This window comes from Melanostigma gelatinosum (genome assembly GCF_949748355.1).
Source record: "Melanostigma gelatinosum genome assembly, chromosome: 18".
NCBI classification, from domain to species: domain Eukaryota; kingdom Metazoa; phylum Chordata; class Actinopteri; order Perciformes; family Zoarcidae; genus Melanostigma; species Melanostigma gelatinosum.
In genome coordinates this window covers 8,295,742-8,312,186 of record NC_136651.1, presented here as the reverse complement: position 1 = coordinate 8,312,186, position 16,445 = coordinate 8,295,742, and the positions used below count along the sequence as shown (strand labels likewise).

At 42.4% G+C, this 16,445-nt stretch overlaps 2 protein-coding genes across 3 annotated transcripts; one reads left to right on the top strand and one right to left on the bottom strand.

The window, feature by feature from the left end:
• Positions 1 to 278: 278 nt before the first annotated feature.
• nup54 (nucleoporin 54) lies at positions 279 to 7,936 on the top strand. Of its 2 annotated transcripts, XM_079289894.1 has the most exons (15): positions 279 to 356; positions 659 to 769; positions 1,552 to 1,635; positions 1,785 to 1,820; positions 2,331 to 2,417; positions 3,020 to 3,178; positions 3,575 to 3,795; positions 3,896 to 4,083; positions 4,200 to 4,396; positions 4,499 to 4,553; positions 4,911 to 5,004; positions 5,568 to 5,675; positions 5,845 to 5,964; positions 6,873 to 6,983; positions 7,335 to 7,936. In XM_079289894.1, the coding sequence occupies exons 1-15, from the start codon at positions 314 to 316 to the stop codon at positions 7,461 to 7,463; spliced, it is 1,743 nt and encodes a 580-aa protein (XP_079146020.1). In that variant the 5' UTR covers positions 279 to 313; the 3' UTR covers positions 7,464 to 7,936. The 2 variants fall into 2 exon arrangements, with proteins under 2 accessions (XP_079146020.1, XP_079146021.1); XM_079289895.1 differs by lacking the exon at positions 1,785 to 1,820.
• Positions 7,937 to 9,309: 1,373 nt separating this feature from the next.
• On the bottom strand, positions 9,310 to 15,398 carry ppef2b (protein phosphatase with EF-hand domain 2b; the record flags this gene model as incomplete). Its single annotated transcript, XM_079289371.1, has 16 exons — positions 9,310 to 9,485; positions 10,000 to 10,087; positions 10,192 to 10,355; positions 10,439 to 10,545; positions 10,735 to 10,877; positions 11,140 to 11,325; positions 11,447 to 11,794; positions 11,892 to 12,041; positions 12,879 to 12,915; positions 13,103 to 13,269; positions 13,340 to 13,386; positions 13,519 to 13,633; positions 13,750 to 13,925; positions 14,056 to 14,110; positions 14,854 to 14,981; positions 15,347 to 15,398. 16 exons carry the CDS (start codon positions 15,396 to 15,398, stop codon positions 9,310 to 9,312), a joined length of 2,139 nt encoding a protein of 712 aa, XP_079145497.1.
• Positions 15,399 to 16,445: the final 1,047 nt, after the last annotated feature.

Here is a 16,445-nt window from a genome sequence, read left to right as displayed (position 1 = left end):
GAAATCGTACTGCCATTGTTTTAAAACAGGATCAAATTAAAAAAGATTGGAAAAACACTGTCTAAAACTCCAGCAAAGCCCTAAATCAGGTTTTTGCAAATATTACAGAAATATGAAGAAAAATTGGGTCCAGAGCACTTAAAGATATCTAGTATGAGCTCCTCTCAGTATTTTGTCTGACCGCCGCATAAGTAGCGATCTCTCATGCAGACTCCGGGTGGCAGTAATGTGCCGTTATGTTCGATGACAACTACCGAGCACCACAAAGAAGACGAAGAAGAAGAATAACTCCCTGCAACTGAAAACAGTCAACATGGCGTTCAATTTTGGCGGCGCCACGAGTAACCCAGCGGCAAGTAAGGACATTTTAATTTATTTTTGGAGTATTTTAATGAGACTAGAAATATGCTGCTTATATATTGTTCCACTAGCGTTACTGTACGTGTATCTTGTAGCTAACGCTGTAGCCTTTGGCTAACGTTAGCTGTTGTGGGTAACGAATAACGTGAACGTCACTCCTCAAAGTTAGCTAACTTATCTTTACAGTCCTTATTGACAATCATGATCTTGCAGCTTGTTAAAAATCCATTGTAGCTGTACGTTGACGTTGTTGTCAGGACACCCAACACTCACAAGCACTCTCTATGTTCATGTGAAGGCACGTCCGGGTTTTCTTTCGGTTCATTTGGTGCCAAACCCACAGCATCAACGGCAGCGTTTGGCTTTGGCCCCGCAGCCACCACCACCACCGCAGCACCCGGATTCGGCAGTAAGTCCAGAGACGTGATCCTCACTAAAAGGGGGACTCCTCACCTTTGACCCTCAGTGATCACAGCTGCTCCACTGTGTTGTTGGTCAGTGTTCTAGGAACAACTCTTGTTTGCTCCGTTTGGGCTAAGTTTAGGCTCAGGTTAAGATCAAAATGCACTCAAATTGATGGGGGAGCAAGCATTGTATACTATATTAATATAGGACCTACAGCAGTAATTATGTACGGGTAGTAATATGTGTACAGTTATTTTGCACAGTGCATCATCATGGTCATCATATAATAGGTTACAGCAGTGGAGTAGCAATGGAATTAATTTATATTTGTCTACATAATTAGGCATCACTGTAACGCTTAACCAACCTGTTTTTGTACTAAAACAATTGCATATTGATGTAAGCCAAATATTGTTAAAATCAGATGTGTGTAAGCTTTCGAAAACCATTGTGGTGTGTTTTTATAGGACATTTGTACATCGTTTGTGCAAACTAGAGTAGGTTCTGTTGACTCTGTGTGCACCACGAGGAGTCAATAAAGACAATAAGAATGAGCCCCTGAATATATTATTATAAGACAAAGTACCTTTATTAAGATAAGCATGTAAACTGTATGAAGAGGAACTGCTTTCTGTATTTTGCGTTCGTGTTTGGGTTTTTTCAATTCACAAAAAAAAAGGTTTTGCAGATAATTTGTGACTATTTTAAGGTATCCTTTGTTGTTTTATCCAAATCAAGGTGCCAGTTTAACTGCCCGTCTATTTTGTGTCTGCTTTTTCGTTGTAGCTCTCGCAGCCCCTGGTTTTGGGGCCGCCACCACTACTGCTGCCGTACCAGCCACAGGATTTAGTTTTGGCTCCACCAACACTGGTAAGATAATTTATGGTCAAAACAGTCTTGTCTCTCTTACGGTACATTTTGTTTTACAAGCAATAAGCCCAAACAAGACCTGACCGTTTGCCATTTTACTCCTCCGTGTCATTCTCTCCTTCTCGCTGCCTGCCTCCGATTGGCTGCAGGATTTGGGGGGCTGGGAGCTGGAAACACCACGGCTGGTGGGTTTAGTTTTGGGGGGTTTGGTTTAAATGCCAACCCAGCAGCAGTCAGCTTTAATGTGGGGTGCTTTGGTACAGCAACCACCATTGGCACTGTTTTCAATTTTGGTAATAACCTGGCTAGCACAGGTAGATGCCCTTTGTGATTGATTAATCAGTACAGTCTGTCTATAAACACACATTTTCATCCATTTTCACATCTATGTGGTGCAGTTATTTTTCGTCTGACATGTTGCTTTTTCTCATTAAGTGTCATTGTTGTTGTTTGCATGAGGAGACAAAATGTTGAATTATACACTCATCTCATTTGATTCCTGTAGAAATGTACATTTTCACCTTCTCTGTTGAGAGCGATGCTAGATGGAAATTAAATTCAGTGTTTCTTTTTATTACCGTAAAAGCTCGGTCATGATTTCTGTCTTTTGCAATTAGTCAGTGATTTCATTCTGTATTGATTTCCTTTCTTTCACCTCCTTTATTTCATTTGGCATGATTTGCGTTCTTTTTCAGGCACGTTTGGAAGCTTTGGGGCGACTACAACAACCGCCGCTGCACCAGGGTCCACGTTTAGCTTTGCTGCTCCCGCTAACACCGCAGGTCAGCAGTGTTGCTCTTATCCAGAATGATGAACTTTCCTTCTTTTTGGGCCATTTGTGTGTATGTGCAGGACATAAAATATGTATGCACACATTCGGGTTTTTTGAAAAGAGGACGTCCAGCAGTCTTGCCCAACTGAGGCAACAGTCATCAATGGCGGGTTTTATCAGCTGTACTTGCATTATTATAATTTAAAAAAAGTTTCATCATTTTGGTAAATTACAAAACAAATATCTTGATTCTTCTGTGATGCAAGTGCTTTTTTTTTACAATATGAGGAAGGAACTAAACACCGTTTAATGTGTAGATGCACCGCTGTTTGTTGCATTAAAAATTTAACAATAAACTTGGGTTGAGTCCTGCAGGAAGCCTAATGTAGATCAAGGTTCATCATTTAGTATCATAATGTTGACTGGGTAAACTGATATTAGGTGGTTTGGTTTCAGTTTTCTAAATGTTTTACTAAAGCTGTGCTGTTACACAATGCTGCACACTCTTTGTGTTGGAATGCCAACAAATAGCTGCCATTAGGTTGCACATTAATTCTACACTTTACGCTGGCATTCAGTAGCATTCATATATGTTCATATCTTCTGTTTTAGGAGGCCTGTTTGGTAACACGCAGAACAAAGGTTTTGGGTTCTCCTCTGGGCTTGGCGCTGGCACCACTGCTGGGGCAACAGGATTTGGAACTGGATTAGGAACATCTGGCCTCAGTGGGTTTGGAGGCTTTAATATCCAGCAAACTCAGCAGCAGCCAGGTGAGACCCCGTATTTCCAAATAACAGTTTTAGTGTTTCCATGTGAAGATTAGAAAACGATGTCCCAAACAAGGCAGAACATTAAAGCTGATATTTGTAATTTGTTTTTAAACCTCCACAACTACTCTATCGACGTGCTGTACACCTCTTATCGCTACAGAGGGCGACAACAAGCAGAATGTTTTCAGCTTTAACATCATCATCATCAGTCCAACAGTGTGCCGCTGAAGCAGAAATACAAGAATGTGCAGTTAGTGTATTACGTTGGAACCATTGTTAATGACTTTCCTCATATTATGAAAGAACAGCCATTCGGTCCATAGTTTTCCCTCAGAAACGTGGACATAAAGAGAAAGACAGTCTGACGTGTCGTCTTCCTCTCCTCACACCTTCTAGGAAGCTTGTTCGGCCAGCAGGCCCAGCAGCAGGCTCAGCCCAGCCAGCTTTACCAGCAGGTCACTGCTCTGTCAGCTCCCACCTTGTTAGGGGATGAGCGGGACTCCATTTTAGCCAGATGGAACCAGTTGCAGGCTTACTGGGGCACTGGGAAGGGGTACTACAGCAACAACCACCAGCCTGTTGACTTCACCCAGGAGAACCCATTCTGCAGGTTCAAGGTAACGCTGGATAGTCCATTAGAGTGCTTGGATGTGCTTGTTGGGTTCCTTTTTTTGAATTTAAATATCAAATAATCCTTTTTGTTTTTTTGCTTCCTAGGCGGTGGGCTACAGCTGCGTCCCAGTGAGTAAGGACGAGGATGGTTTCGTGGTCTTGCATTTTAATAGAAAGGAAGCCGATGTGCGAGCTCAGCAGCAGCAACTGGTGGAGACCCTCCACAAGATCCTGGGAAGCAACCAGACTCTCACCGTCAACGTGGACGGTGTCAAAGCCCTGCCCAATGACCAGTGAGTCAGTCTGGGCCGCTACACCCATGGCTCCCCAATTACTTTAAGGAACTGGAATAGGTATTAAATTGATTACAAACGAATGTGGGGACTTGTTCCCGTCTTCTGTCTCTCAGGACCGAGGTGATCATTTACGTGGTGGAGCGTTCTCTTAATGGCACCTCCAAGCGGATCCCCGCCACCACACTGTTCAGTTATCTGGAGCAGGCCAACATCAAGGTCCAGCTCACGCAGATCGGAGTGGCCATGTCTGTCGCACGCACGGAGCTGTCGCCAGCGCAGCTCAAACAGCTGCTGCAAAACGCACCTGCAGGTAAACGAGCGCCTGCGTGTTTGTGTCGTCCGCTCGCTGAACTCCACAGATGGTTTTGGTGTGTGAGTTCTACTTCTGAGAGTATTGTCTTTTCTCACTCAGGAGTGGACCCCATCATTTGGGAGCAGGCTAAGGTGGACAACCCAGACCCGGAGAAGTAAGTTGGTTCAGAAAACATCTGTCAGACTTTCCATAAAGGATGGTCTAGGAATAATGTGGTGGTGGGGGGGGGGGGGGGGGATCAGTTAAAGAGACTTGTTGATCCTTGAGATTCTCCAGTCGTGGCATTTTGATTTTCCCCCAATAGCCATGTTCCGTAAGTGGAACATGATATATGTAGTGTTGAAGTTAAGCGCAACACCCTTTACCACATGACTCATAAAGATGGCTCTGCTGGATTCCTGATCAATGCCCATTATGCCACAACTTTTATTGGCTTTTTGTTGCCCACAACAAAAAGCTACATTTTAACTTAATTTGTTAAGGTCATTAAAGTGTTTTGCTTTTCCTCCAGGTTAATACCAGTGCCCATGGTGGGTTTTAAGGAGCTTCTTCGCCGACTCCAAATCCAGGATCAGATGACCAAACAGCACCAGACCAGAGTGGATGTAAGTGAAAACAGTCCTGGTTCTCTAAATGACACCGTGGCACCGTGCCTTCTGATTATCAACCAAGGAATTTTGAAACAGGTTTTGTGGCGTCAAGGACGGAGTACACAGATGTGCTGTTCGTGCTAGCCACCAACAGGTTGTTTACAGCGGAAATTACTATTACAAATACAGCTGCGAGTGTCGATGTTTTTCAAATAAATTAGATTTCTGTATGAAACATATGTATAGCTTACTCTTCAAATGTGCAGTCTAAGCATTTTCCTCTGTGGTTTATATTTGAGGATATTTACACCCTTCTAAGTTGGGTCTATCAAAAGCATTTGGCTAATATTACCATAAAATGCAACACCAAACGTGTGAAATGATGCATCAATTGTTTTATCTGATGTTGTAGAGCAAAACTTTTCAAGGAAGGGCAACAGACCAGGGATTATTTTCAGCTTGATGGCTCTAAAAATATAACTTGAAATCAGAGGAGAAATAATATGTCAACCATTTCCCCCCTCCTCTTCTCGCTCGCGTACACACACACACACACACACACACTTGTTGACTTGCAGATGATATCCGGTGACATCAGTGAACTCCAGAAGAACCAGGCGACCACAGTGGCCAAGATAGCCCAGTACAAGAGGAAGCTGATGGATCTCTCTCACAGGGTGCTGCAGGTAACTGTCTTTGTTCGGTGATATCGTGTTGTGGGTTGAAGTGGCCGGCGACGAACACCATCGCCACATTTCGTAGAGGTTTGAATGAATGCCCTGGCACCGTCTGCGTCTTTTCCTGCTTTATCGTTTCTCACATTTATCTCCTCCTACGTCCCTGTTTTCCTGCCAGGTGCTAATCAAACAGGAAATTCAGAGGAAAAGTGGCTATGCTATCCAAGTGGACGAGGAGCACCTCAGGGTGCAGCTGGACACCATTCACTCTGAACTCAATGCCCCCACACAGTTCAAGGCAAGTGTGTCTAAATTGTAGCAGTCATGAATACAATCTGACTGCTCATTCTTTCATTCATATATCTTAATAGACTTGACATCAGGGTTACAAGGACTTTTTAAATTCCTTGTTATGTTTCTCTAAGAGCAGTTGGTAGTTTACTAATACGTTTTTCAGTATTTATGGTATTATAGTTATTACTTAGAATCCTATCTGGTGACATTGCACTCCTTGTTAAGTTAACAACCTGTTTTTTTGTTAATTCTCTGAATTTCTGACTCGATTCGTGAGTTGCCTAGAGCAGCGGTTCCCAAACTTTTTAGGCCGCGCACCCCCTTCTACATCCCGACCGGGTTCGCGCACCCCCCCCCCCCTTAATAAAAAAAAAAAAAACGCATAGCCGCATAAGAATCGGACCAATGAGAGAACAGTTTGCTCGCGCGTGGCATTTGTTTACAAGATTTAGTCCGCTGTTAAATGTTGCAGTGTGAACACAAACCGAACAAAGGAGCAACTGCAACAAAGCAAACGAACTGAAGGTGTGAAAACGCCCTGAAACACTGCAACAAAGTTTCAATAACTTTCAGTGACACAAGGCGTCACTTTTAAAGAGCAATACCGATGCGAGCACACACGCACAGGCTCAGAGGCAGATTATCACATTTCATTTACAATTAATGACCGACTAATGTAGCCAGGATGTCTTCGGACAAAGCATCGATGCGGCGCGACACAGTGTTGTTGGACACCGGGATCATGTCCAACTTTTACACTTTTCCTCTCGCGCACCCCCTAGAGGCAGCTTGCGCACCCCCAGGGGTGTGCGCACCCCACTTTGGGAATCCCTGGCCTAGAGATTCCCGCCCCCAACCACCAGCTGAGACAAAGTTTCTATTTTACTGTGTTTGTATCGTCTTTTCTTCCAGGGTCGTCTGAATGAATTAATGTCCCAAATCCGGATGCAGAATCACTTTGGAGCTGTAAGATCAGAGGAGCGCTACAGTGTTGATGCAGACCTCCTCAGGGAAATCAAACAAGTGAGTCGGCACATTCACACAATGCCCTCTTATTGTAACATCTGTGTAACTCTTGTGCCAGACCTCTGAATGCACTAAACCAGTCATTCCCATAGACGGACATTCTAGGGTCGCCAAATCATTTTTGCAGAATGTCTTCCACTGTCTTTAATATCAGCAGTACACCTTTAAGCCACTCGAGGGAGACTATGAATGTTCTGATAAGTGTAGCCAACTTAAAACATTGAATCTGATATGAAAGTCTATCCTACATTCTGTTGGTTTTACTGATGAGAGGACAAAAAACTGTTTTGTAAACATTTGTAAAGATTTTGTGCAGTAACTGAAACATTCCTTGTCGGCCGCTTTCAGCACTTGAAACAGCAGCAGGACGGTTTAAGTCATTTGATCAGCGTCATCAAAGATGACTTGGAAGACATCAAACTCATAGAGCACGGGCTGAGTGACAGTGGACACATGAGAGGAGGCCTCCTGAGCTGAGTCCACCCCACCAACACACACACACACACACACACGTTATGCTCTCACTCACAATTATCAATCCTCTGAAAAGTGAGCTGCCCGTCACCTTCTCCTTTATGTCGTGGTGTTGGATTCGTCTTGAAGCAGTCTTCGCCTTTAGGTTTGATCAAAGGAGGGTGTCTGAATTTCTCTTGGTCGCCATTCTGCCATTTCGATCAGGACCTTTGCCCCACTACCAACAAAATAAAGACTGCTTAATCTGTGCTTTCCGGACTGACACAAAGCTTAATGGAAAGACTCGACACCGTCTAATAATAGCTGGCTTCCCTTTTGTGAAAGCAGATTATGGAAATGAGACTGATTGTGGCTGGCATGTAAGCAAACCATAGGGTTGAGTGTGTGTGCGCGGTGTTTGAATACATTGTAAATACATCTTTGTATTTCTTTTTTTTTGATGCTGTTGTCAGAATGTTAATAAATTTCATTTAAATTGAAAACAAGTTGACTACATTACTTTCCTTGCAATCACACTGTAACGGTAGTCTCATTAATTTTTTTCTGTCTGAACAATGCAACTTTTGTTGCCCGTCTCTCCATTGTTTTAGTTCACTCACGTCACCGGTGTTTACCTTCAGATGAGCCTTTTCCAACATCTCATCAAAGTAGGGCTTGAGTTGATAGGATTCATGTCCTGGATTCGGACTGATTGGCAGTCGAACAGATGAAGCAGCTTCCAAAAAGATTATGTCCCCTCGTGCACTAGAGTCAGCGATATTCCAAAGGTCTGAATTACACAAAGTTTTTCAGAGGACGGGTAAAAGAAAAGGACGCTGGAAGTAGTGACTGATGACTGGAGTCACTAGTTTTGCAGAAAAAGATGCTGCCAGGCAAAACGTAGGCAGATAAAATGATAATTGTACTTCAAAGAAGCAAATACTTGATGTAGACTACAAAATTAAAAATATCTACAGTAATGGTAAAATACCTTATACCTCTTTACTTATCTTTCTGTGGGAGCATTCTACAGTGCTGAGAAGCAGAAATCACTAATTGATTGAAAAAAAATGCTGAAAATTAGCATTTATCAGAATTAGTAGCTTTTGCTTTAACTTTTTTTTTGCGAGTGTTTTTAAACCCCTACATACACTTTGATGCAGGAGTTTTGGCTTTCACAGACTATTGAACGCACCACCATCCCTAATATTTTGACGACATTTCGTTGCATCACTACAATGACAATAAAACCCTCTTTCTCTTATCGTTACTTCATTTTTATTTTTTTTTAGATAGTGCTGCATTTTCATTGATCAAATTCAGCCAAGCGCCATGATCTCTAGAATCTACAGAATCCCCGTGGATCAGTATGTCCACGTCCACAGTCCTCTCTTCACTTGTAGCATTTTGTACTAACTAGCGGTTTCTTTGTCTCAGTATAACGCTTTTCACTCTCTACTAATGGCTAATGTAGCCTCAAGTGGCTCTGAGGTCTGGTTAGCTCTCGTTCTAACTCCACACCTCCAGATTTCTTTAATTTTCAAACTATTCCCCAGCCCCAGCCAACACTGACTCAAGTTCCCTCTGAAGCCACAAAAGGTTTCATACAACTTCTCCCCAAGCTCTGTAAAACAGACTTTCATGTGTAAAACCAGCGGGGTTCCTTCAACTTCTTTAGGCCAAATATTGTCAACAATGCACTCAACATGAAAGGCAAAGACAACTTCATATGTGTTTGATGTTTGTTTATGCATACCTAAAAAGGTTGATCATTAAGTCTACATAGAAATCCTTAAACATCAACATCTTAAATAAAGTTACATTTTAAAAGGTTAAAAAAAGTGCAGATAATGTAAGAGGTAGACGAGATCTAGCTTGATCTGCACAGCCGGAAAGCCTCCATGAACTCGTTGATGTCGATGCTCCCGTCCTTGTTGAAGTCGATGCTCTGGGCCAGGTCTGCGATGGCCTCGTCGCTGATCTCCGTCTTAAGATGAGAGCTCAGCAGTTTCCAGGTCTGACGGAACTCCTCGAAAGAGATCAAACCTAGAAAGAAGCGGAGGATGTTGTACACTTCCTAAATTTGTAGCATAGAAAATCTGTGTCGTCTGCGTGCCGTGCAGTTTGTTGAGTCACTTTCAGGTGAAAGATCTTTTATTGCAGAATATGTTTTAACATTTACCATAACAACAAATAGGTGTATTACATAATATTCCCACTTTTGTTGTAGATATTTGAGAGAAGCGTCTCAGGCTTTCCAACAGAAAGTGACAAGTCTACAGCCATGCTAGAGGCTCCCTGAGGCTGTGGTGATTTGAGCTTACGTCAATACGCTCACATGTTGAGTAGATGTGGAAATAATTCACTGACTAAACTTTTGCCCGCTGGTCAAGGGATGACCAGAGTCAGTAGGGTTTCATCCTCTGGGGAACATGAATGTCTGCACAAAATGTCATTGCAGCCCATTATAGTTGAGATGTTTCAGTCAACAGCATGACTAAACAGGAGAGGAAATACATTGATGCAATGTCTGGAATCCAGGTGAAAGCTTCCTACTGACCTGAGTGATCTGTGTCTATAATTCGGAAGATGGTTTCCAGGTTGGCGTGGTTTTTGTACATAGTCTCCAGGATGCTGTCATCTGAGATCTGAAAGAGACAAATCAATCAAGATTTTGCGACTCGTGTGTGTCAGAGATGGAAAAACAGGGTGAGAAAATGGACATTAGACACTGCGGTCTTACAAGGCTGACCTCCAGTTTGGGCTCAGTGATGGAGAGCTCCCTTATCCACAGCTGGTAGTCCACCATGCCACACTGGGTGCTGCTGACAAGCTGAGGGCGCAACACCCTCCAGGGCAGACCCAGATTTAGTACTCTCTCTGTGGCGCTGGCCCAGTGCCTTAGAGAGATCATCCCTGAGACACAGACAGAAATATACAGTCTGATACACTGACACAATACTCTTTTTGTTCTAACATTCATCACTGCTGCTCAGTACCTTTGTTGTTAGGATCAAACTCCTGGAAGGCACTGATGAGATCGGACTTGTGTACAAACAGTTGTTCCCTCAGAGCTCGCAGAGCTGATCTCTCTGTCCACCCGACACTGACGAAGACGGTAGAGAAAAGTATTTTTTTACTTCTGCTCTATAAATCTTTGACTCACTGGGAAATGGACTGTCATAATTTGTCTGTTTACCCACATTCTGCCATGTAAATCTGTGTTTAAATGTTATTGGGGCATTCATTTTGTGTTTTGTGTTGCTTTAAATTCTGTGCAGGCTCGTATTTGTACCTTTGTCTCAGGGTGAGCTCTCTGCACGTCCTGCTGGCCTGATACTGAATGAAGTGGGGAACCAGATCGGGTCCCATTCTGATGTAGGCTCCTCTGTTGCTGCCCACCTCGTAGTAGTTAGACGCTGAGAATATAGTCAGCACCTGAATGCAACAGAGGACTTTCTCAATACCCAAGTTCACAAGTACAGAGAAGTACGCATATTGAGAAAGGCCAGTTTGCTCAGACTCATTGATTACGAATTGCTGTCTGATTAAATCCTTAAATGAAACTGCTACTTCTGTTTAGTCATTTTGCAAATTGTTTGCTCTATTTTTTTCCTGTTTTTCATCCCGTCATAAGCTAAAGGTTTCCAGAGTCAGTGTTCCACCTTAAACTCTACGTCATATGCAACTTTGTGCTCACCCTGCGGTTGTGGCAGAACTCATAGCCGTCCTGTTTGCACTCATGGGAGCGGATGAGGAGCTGGAGGTTGTGTCTTCCCAGCACTTCCTCAGTGACGTCTGGCCCCCAGTAGCAGCCTCCGCCTCGCACCTCATTGGGAATGCAGCCATTTTGGGGCATCGGGTCACTCCACAACACATCCACTATCTGGGTGGCCCAATCAATCACAGTGTAATAGTTAGCTAAGTCAGGAAACATGAAAACGTGTGCATTATGGGGCATTTCTGCATGTACATACTCAATGTTCAGCATCCTTCCTGTCACCTACTTGTTTCCACTCGTCCACATCTGTCTCTGTTGATTCTCCAGACTCCGGCTCTAAGTCAGACTTCTTCGGTTTTCCGTAGGACTGGTCGAACCCAGCCAGCCTGCGCCTCTTTTTCAGCTCCTCTTCCACCGAGGAGTTGAGTTGACTGCTCCCGGGCGCGTTGTGGAGCGAACGGCGTGGGAGTTTGTGCCTGTGAGCCATCGCAGAGCCGTGGTCAGTCAGAGAACACACCCGACGCCGGCCTTCCACTGGTCCACCGGCCTCCCCGTTCCTGTTGTTCATTTTCTGAGTCTTACTCACATTGCCTGCTCGATGGGTCCCCTTAGGAGGCCTGAGAGCCGACACATACTGAGCACATAAGATAAAATACACTTAATATGATGATATTTCTGGATTCGCAGGCCCAAATACACCGATTTTTATTGACGCTGAATGCCTGTCTTACTTTGTGTCTGTCCATTCCGGCTATCACATTGAGGTCTGTTGTGTCAGAGATCCCACCATGCACAATCAGCACCTTGTTATCAATCACTGTGGCCAGAGGCAGCCAGCTGAAAATCTTCTGGAGGAGCTTTAGGATCGTCTTGCCATGCACCTGCAGACCAAGTCAAGTTTATGGTGACTATACAGTTGGCTTGTTTTATCCATTTGGGCAATTTTCAGCCATGCTAGATACGGTCGGTCCAGACTAAAATATCTCAACAACTATTGGATGGACTGCCATGGGATTTGTAGAGACATTCATGTTCCCCAGATGATGAATCCTACTGACTCCCTACTGATCCCCTGACTTTTTTAGTACCACCATGAGGTTCACGTCAGTGATTTTTGACTTGCCTACCCTGCCTATGGCACTCAGACTAAAGCCCATCTGTTGTTCCTGTTATGAAACATTAGATTGGATTTGATTATGTGGAAAAATAGAACTGCTCGTGGGTTTACTCAACTATTTCCACGTCTTGCCACTTTATACTTCTTATTAACTGAATTTAAGAGGAAAATAGGGTTATATAGTTTGTACCGGTATGTACAAATATAGTTTGTACATACTAAACACATAATGAGCTTTTTTAATATAATGCGTTGCAATAGGTTTAACAGGATGAAACAATTAAGTAGCACCTTGACCAGCTACACCATTAAAATGGCACATGCATCAGTAACGATGATATAATAATGTAATATTTAACAGTAAAACATAAACAGGATCAATTTGCATTACGTTGAATAGCTTTAGTACACTTTGTTGACAGTACTAATCTACTTTTTTAAGTAATATTTTAAATGCAGAACTTGTAATGGAGTATTTTATGTATTGTGGTATAGCTACTTTTTCTTAAGTGAAGGATTGGAATACTTCCATCACTGAGTTTAAATTTGGCTGAGAGCACTATATTAATTAGGTTAAAGCAAAATACACAAGAGAACCCACCCTATATTTTCCCAAAACTTCTTTAGTGAAACCATATCTGGAAAAAACACACAAGGAACAAATATATTAGTGTACACATCAGCTGTAGGTTAAATATAAGCAGAATACCAATTGCATAAAGCCATATACAGTATGAGCATATTGTGATTAACTACAAAAACATAAATACTAAGTAAACAGGTAGCACAAGCCACTAATTTGAGTTTAAGAAGACCTCAGGTTACCTCAGGTTAACAATGTGGTCCTCATGGTTTCCTCTGTTTAGATGGACATCATTGGGATAGACCAGCAGGAACCCAAACAGGATGAACAGGATTTCAATGGAGTTTTTACCGCGATCCACAAAGTCTCCATTGAAGACATACGACTTCTCGGAGGACGGCAAACCGTTCTGGACGGAAGAAGTTGTTAAATAAAATGAACATACCTGTCTGACAATGTGATTTTCATGTTTTGAATACCTTATAGAATATTAACAGCAGGTCCTCAAGGTGCCCATGTAAATCTCCTGTGAAAAAGGATACATAATGTGTTAATATTGTGTGTGAGTGCCCCCTGAATGTTTCAAAGGCAATAAAGAAGAATGTAAGACGAAAAAATCGGAGCAAAATGCGTCCAGAAAAGGCCTGCTGTTGCGTACCGCATATGGTTATCTGCTTGGTGCGGCAGGCAGAGATGTGATTGATGTTTGGAAGAATTTTTAGAAGTCTCCAAGTTTCTCCAAGAAGCTGCAGAACATATCGAGCATGAAGCTGCTACTGGGAAAAAAACAAGTATGAATCCACTGACCGCTGAGGAAAAAGGACATCATTAGGTACTGTTTGCGTTTGAGTATCTGCCTTAAGTGAACTTTATGTGCCTGTGTACTTACTTGTTTGTGCTTGAAGGCCTCCACCAGCTTTGACACCCCACAGAAGGTCAGGGGGAAGATCAGATGGGGGCCGATGTAGCTATCGCTTACTTCAATGCTCTTGTAGCAAAAATATCTCTCCCACTCTGTGTCTTGACAGATTTCATTTTTACAAAAGATGTGAGATATTAGGTTTCCTATGTTAGAGGAAGAGAGGGAAAGTGTGGGACGTGGATCAGTGTGGTAAAAGAAAGTACGTTTTTCTAGCAGAGAGTAGGCCGGTTGAGCTCAGCTTAGCTCACTGTCAGTAGTACGGGTCGGTCTTACTTTGACTGCTAGCTGGGGTGAAGTGGTCCATCAAGAAGCCAAAAAAATTGTAGAGCTGCAGGAAGGATAAATAGAATTTGAAAATAATTAATGGGCAGTGTCAAAGAAAAGATGAATGACTGAGAATATGCCAGTAGCTCTCTGCTTTGAGCTAAATGCGATCATGTTGATGTTCAGCAAGTCTCATTTTTTATCATGTTCACGATAATTTTTTGAAGTTTTAGGAAGTCATTTTCTCATAAGCTTTAAACACAAAGTACAGCTGAGGCTGATTAGAATGTGATTCGTTTTGCTGATATTTGGTCATAAACCAAAGTATTGGACAAATGGAAATTTTTACCCAATGATGGTGCTGGATGAGAAATGTATTACAATTCATCCTCTGGGTACCATGAATGTCTGTTCCAAGCATCACAGCATCCATATCGTAGTGAATGAGAGATTTCGATGAAATCCAAAAATATCAACCGAGTGTGTATATATATATATATATAGGAAAAGTCACAGGATTACCAAAGTGATTAAGATTCATACCATAGAGACCATGAATATCTGAAACTAATTTCATGGCAATCCATCTGGTACTTATATTTCACTCTGAACCAAAAATGTCAGCCTCGTGGTAGCGGGAAAATCAGGGGATTACCAAAGTCAGTAGGCTTCATCCTCTGGGGACCATGAATATCTGTTCTAAACTTCATGGCAATACCTCCAACAGTAGTTGAGATATTTCTCACTGACCGACAGACTGACATTGCCAATAGTTGTGTCCCTGTATTCAAACCTGTGCAAGCTCACCTTGATCTGGTCTTGTTCTCCTGCATATTCAATAGACTGAAAGATATTCCACGTGCACCTGCGTCTCATCTCCAGCCGGGCAACATACTGACGGTACCAGCGCTGGATCAACAGAGCCGCTCTGATTGCTTAAGGTTAAGAGAGGAGACGGAGGTATTTGGCCATAACCATGATGAGGTAACCTTTCTCTTTTACTACCAATACATTCATTCACTATGTCAGAGCTGGACTGGATGACTCACCGGTGGCAGCTTCACAGAGTGCATAGAAATGAAGTAGAGAAAGTTAGCAAACGCTGCTAATTGAGACTTTTTGAACAGATACCGTAAAGTATAAAGGCGTGCTGGAATAAAACAAATATTTACCCGGAACTGAGATGGCCACTAAAAATTGAAAAAAGCAATGACACTGACATTAAATGAATGCAGTACGAAGGAACATCTCGTTGAAAAACACTGACTATGAACAAGAATGATTCAGGTAAAGGCCACACCTCTGTCAGATTTCTTCAGCTGTAGTTCAGATTTCCCCATAACACACCCCATGACCCTTTGCTTGTTTTCACTGTCAAGACAGAAATACCTTCATGAGTGAGTCTGAGATATCTGACCTTGTGTTTTGCAACCTGGGAATAATGCAATAAAATACCAGTATAACACATTTGCTCTTATTTTATATATTTATATATTTATACATTTTTGTTCAAATATCAACAGCATAAACAAATTAAATAATTTGGCGAAATTATTCTCATTACCAATTACTGGATGTTTTACAACACAATTGCGAACATATGGATAGAATACTTAAGCATTTAATGTCTAAAGGGCCTATTAAAAGTAGGTGTTAGCAAACCTATTGAAAAACAAAACAAAGGAACCTTACCTGGCCTTGTTCCCTTTATTTCATCACTTCTCCTCACTTCTTCTGCGCCTTTAAGGAAAACGTGTACTTTCTTTCTACAAACTGGCCAGCCACGCTGTTACAATTAGGAGAAAAAGCAGAAATGAAACGTTATAACTTCGACTTTTCCATTTCCCGGGCACAGCAGCACAGGTCCCCGTTGCCTGTAATGTTGTAATTGGATGTCGCCTCTGTACAGCTACACACTCTCATCCATCACAAACACACACACTGAACGATGGCTTGTGAGCAGCAGAGCCAAGTGAGTAGGACAAGCCCAGTGATCACTTAAACAAAACAAGATGCAAGCGGATTAGGATTAAACCTCACTACGGCTGGCATCTACGCTGAACAGACGGATGAAGGCTCTGATAAAGGGCAGCATCGGTTTTGAAAGGAGGTTGTGTTGGCCTCGGCTCAAGACCCGTGTCATCGTTGTGACTCATATGACAACAATATCGTCATTATCATTTCCATGAACAGTTAATTGACCACTGGCTAGTCTGGACCTGTCTATTCTCTGTAATCAAAGATGTATTTCTTAATCAACTAACATGATAACTAAGAAATGATATTGTTACAGAAATACAGATAGGGGACATATATATGGAAACATCATAAGCCATCTACTGCATGAACATTTCATCCTACTTTTGGATGATTGGGAGCTTCTGATAATGTATAAATAG

Bases quoted from the DNA above. Each gene is read 5' to 3' on its own strand.
- nup54 (XM_079289894.1), top strand. From the start codon at position 314: ATGGCGTTCAATTTTGGCGGCGCCACGAGTAACCCAGCGGCAA. The intron at 1,821-2,330 runs GTGGGTTTAGTT...GTTCTTTTTCAG, and splicing joins AGCTGGAAACACCACGGCTG to GCACGTTTGGAAGCTTTGGG. The intron at 4,397-4,498 runs GTAAACGAGCGC...TTTCTCACTCAG, and splicing joins GCTGCAAAACGCACCTGCAG to GAGTGGACCCCATCATTTGG.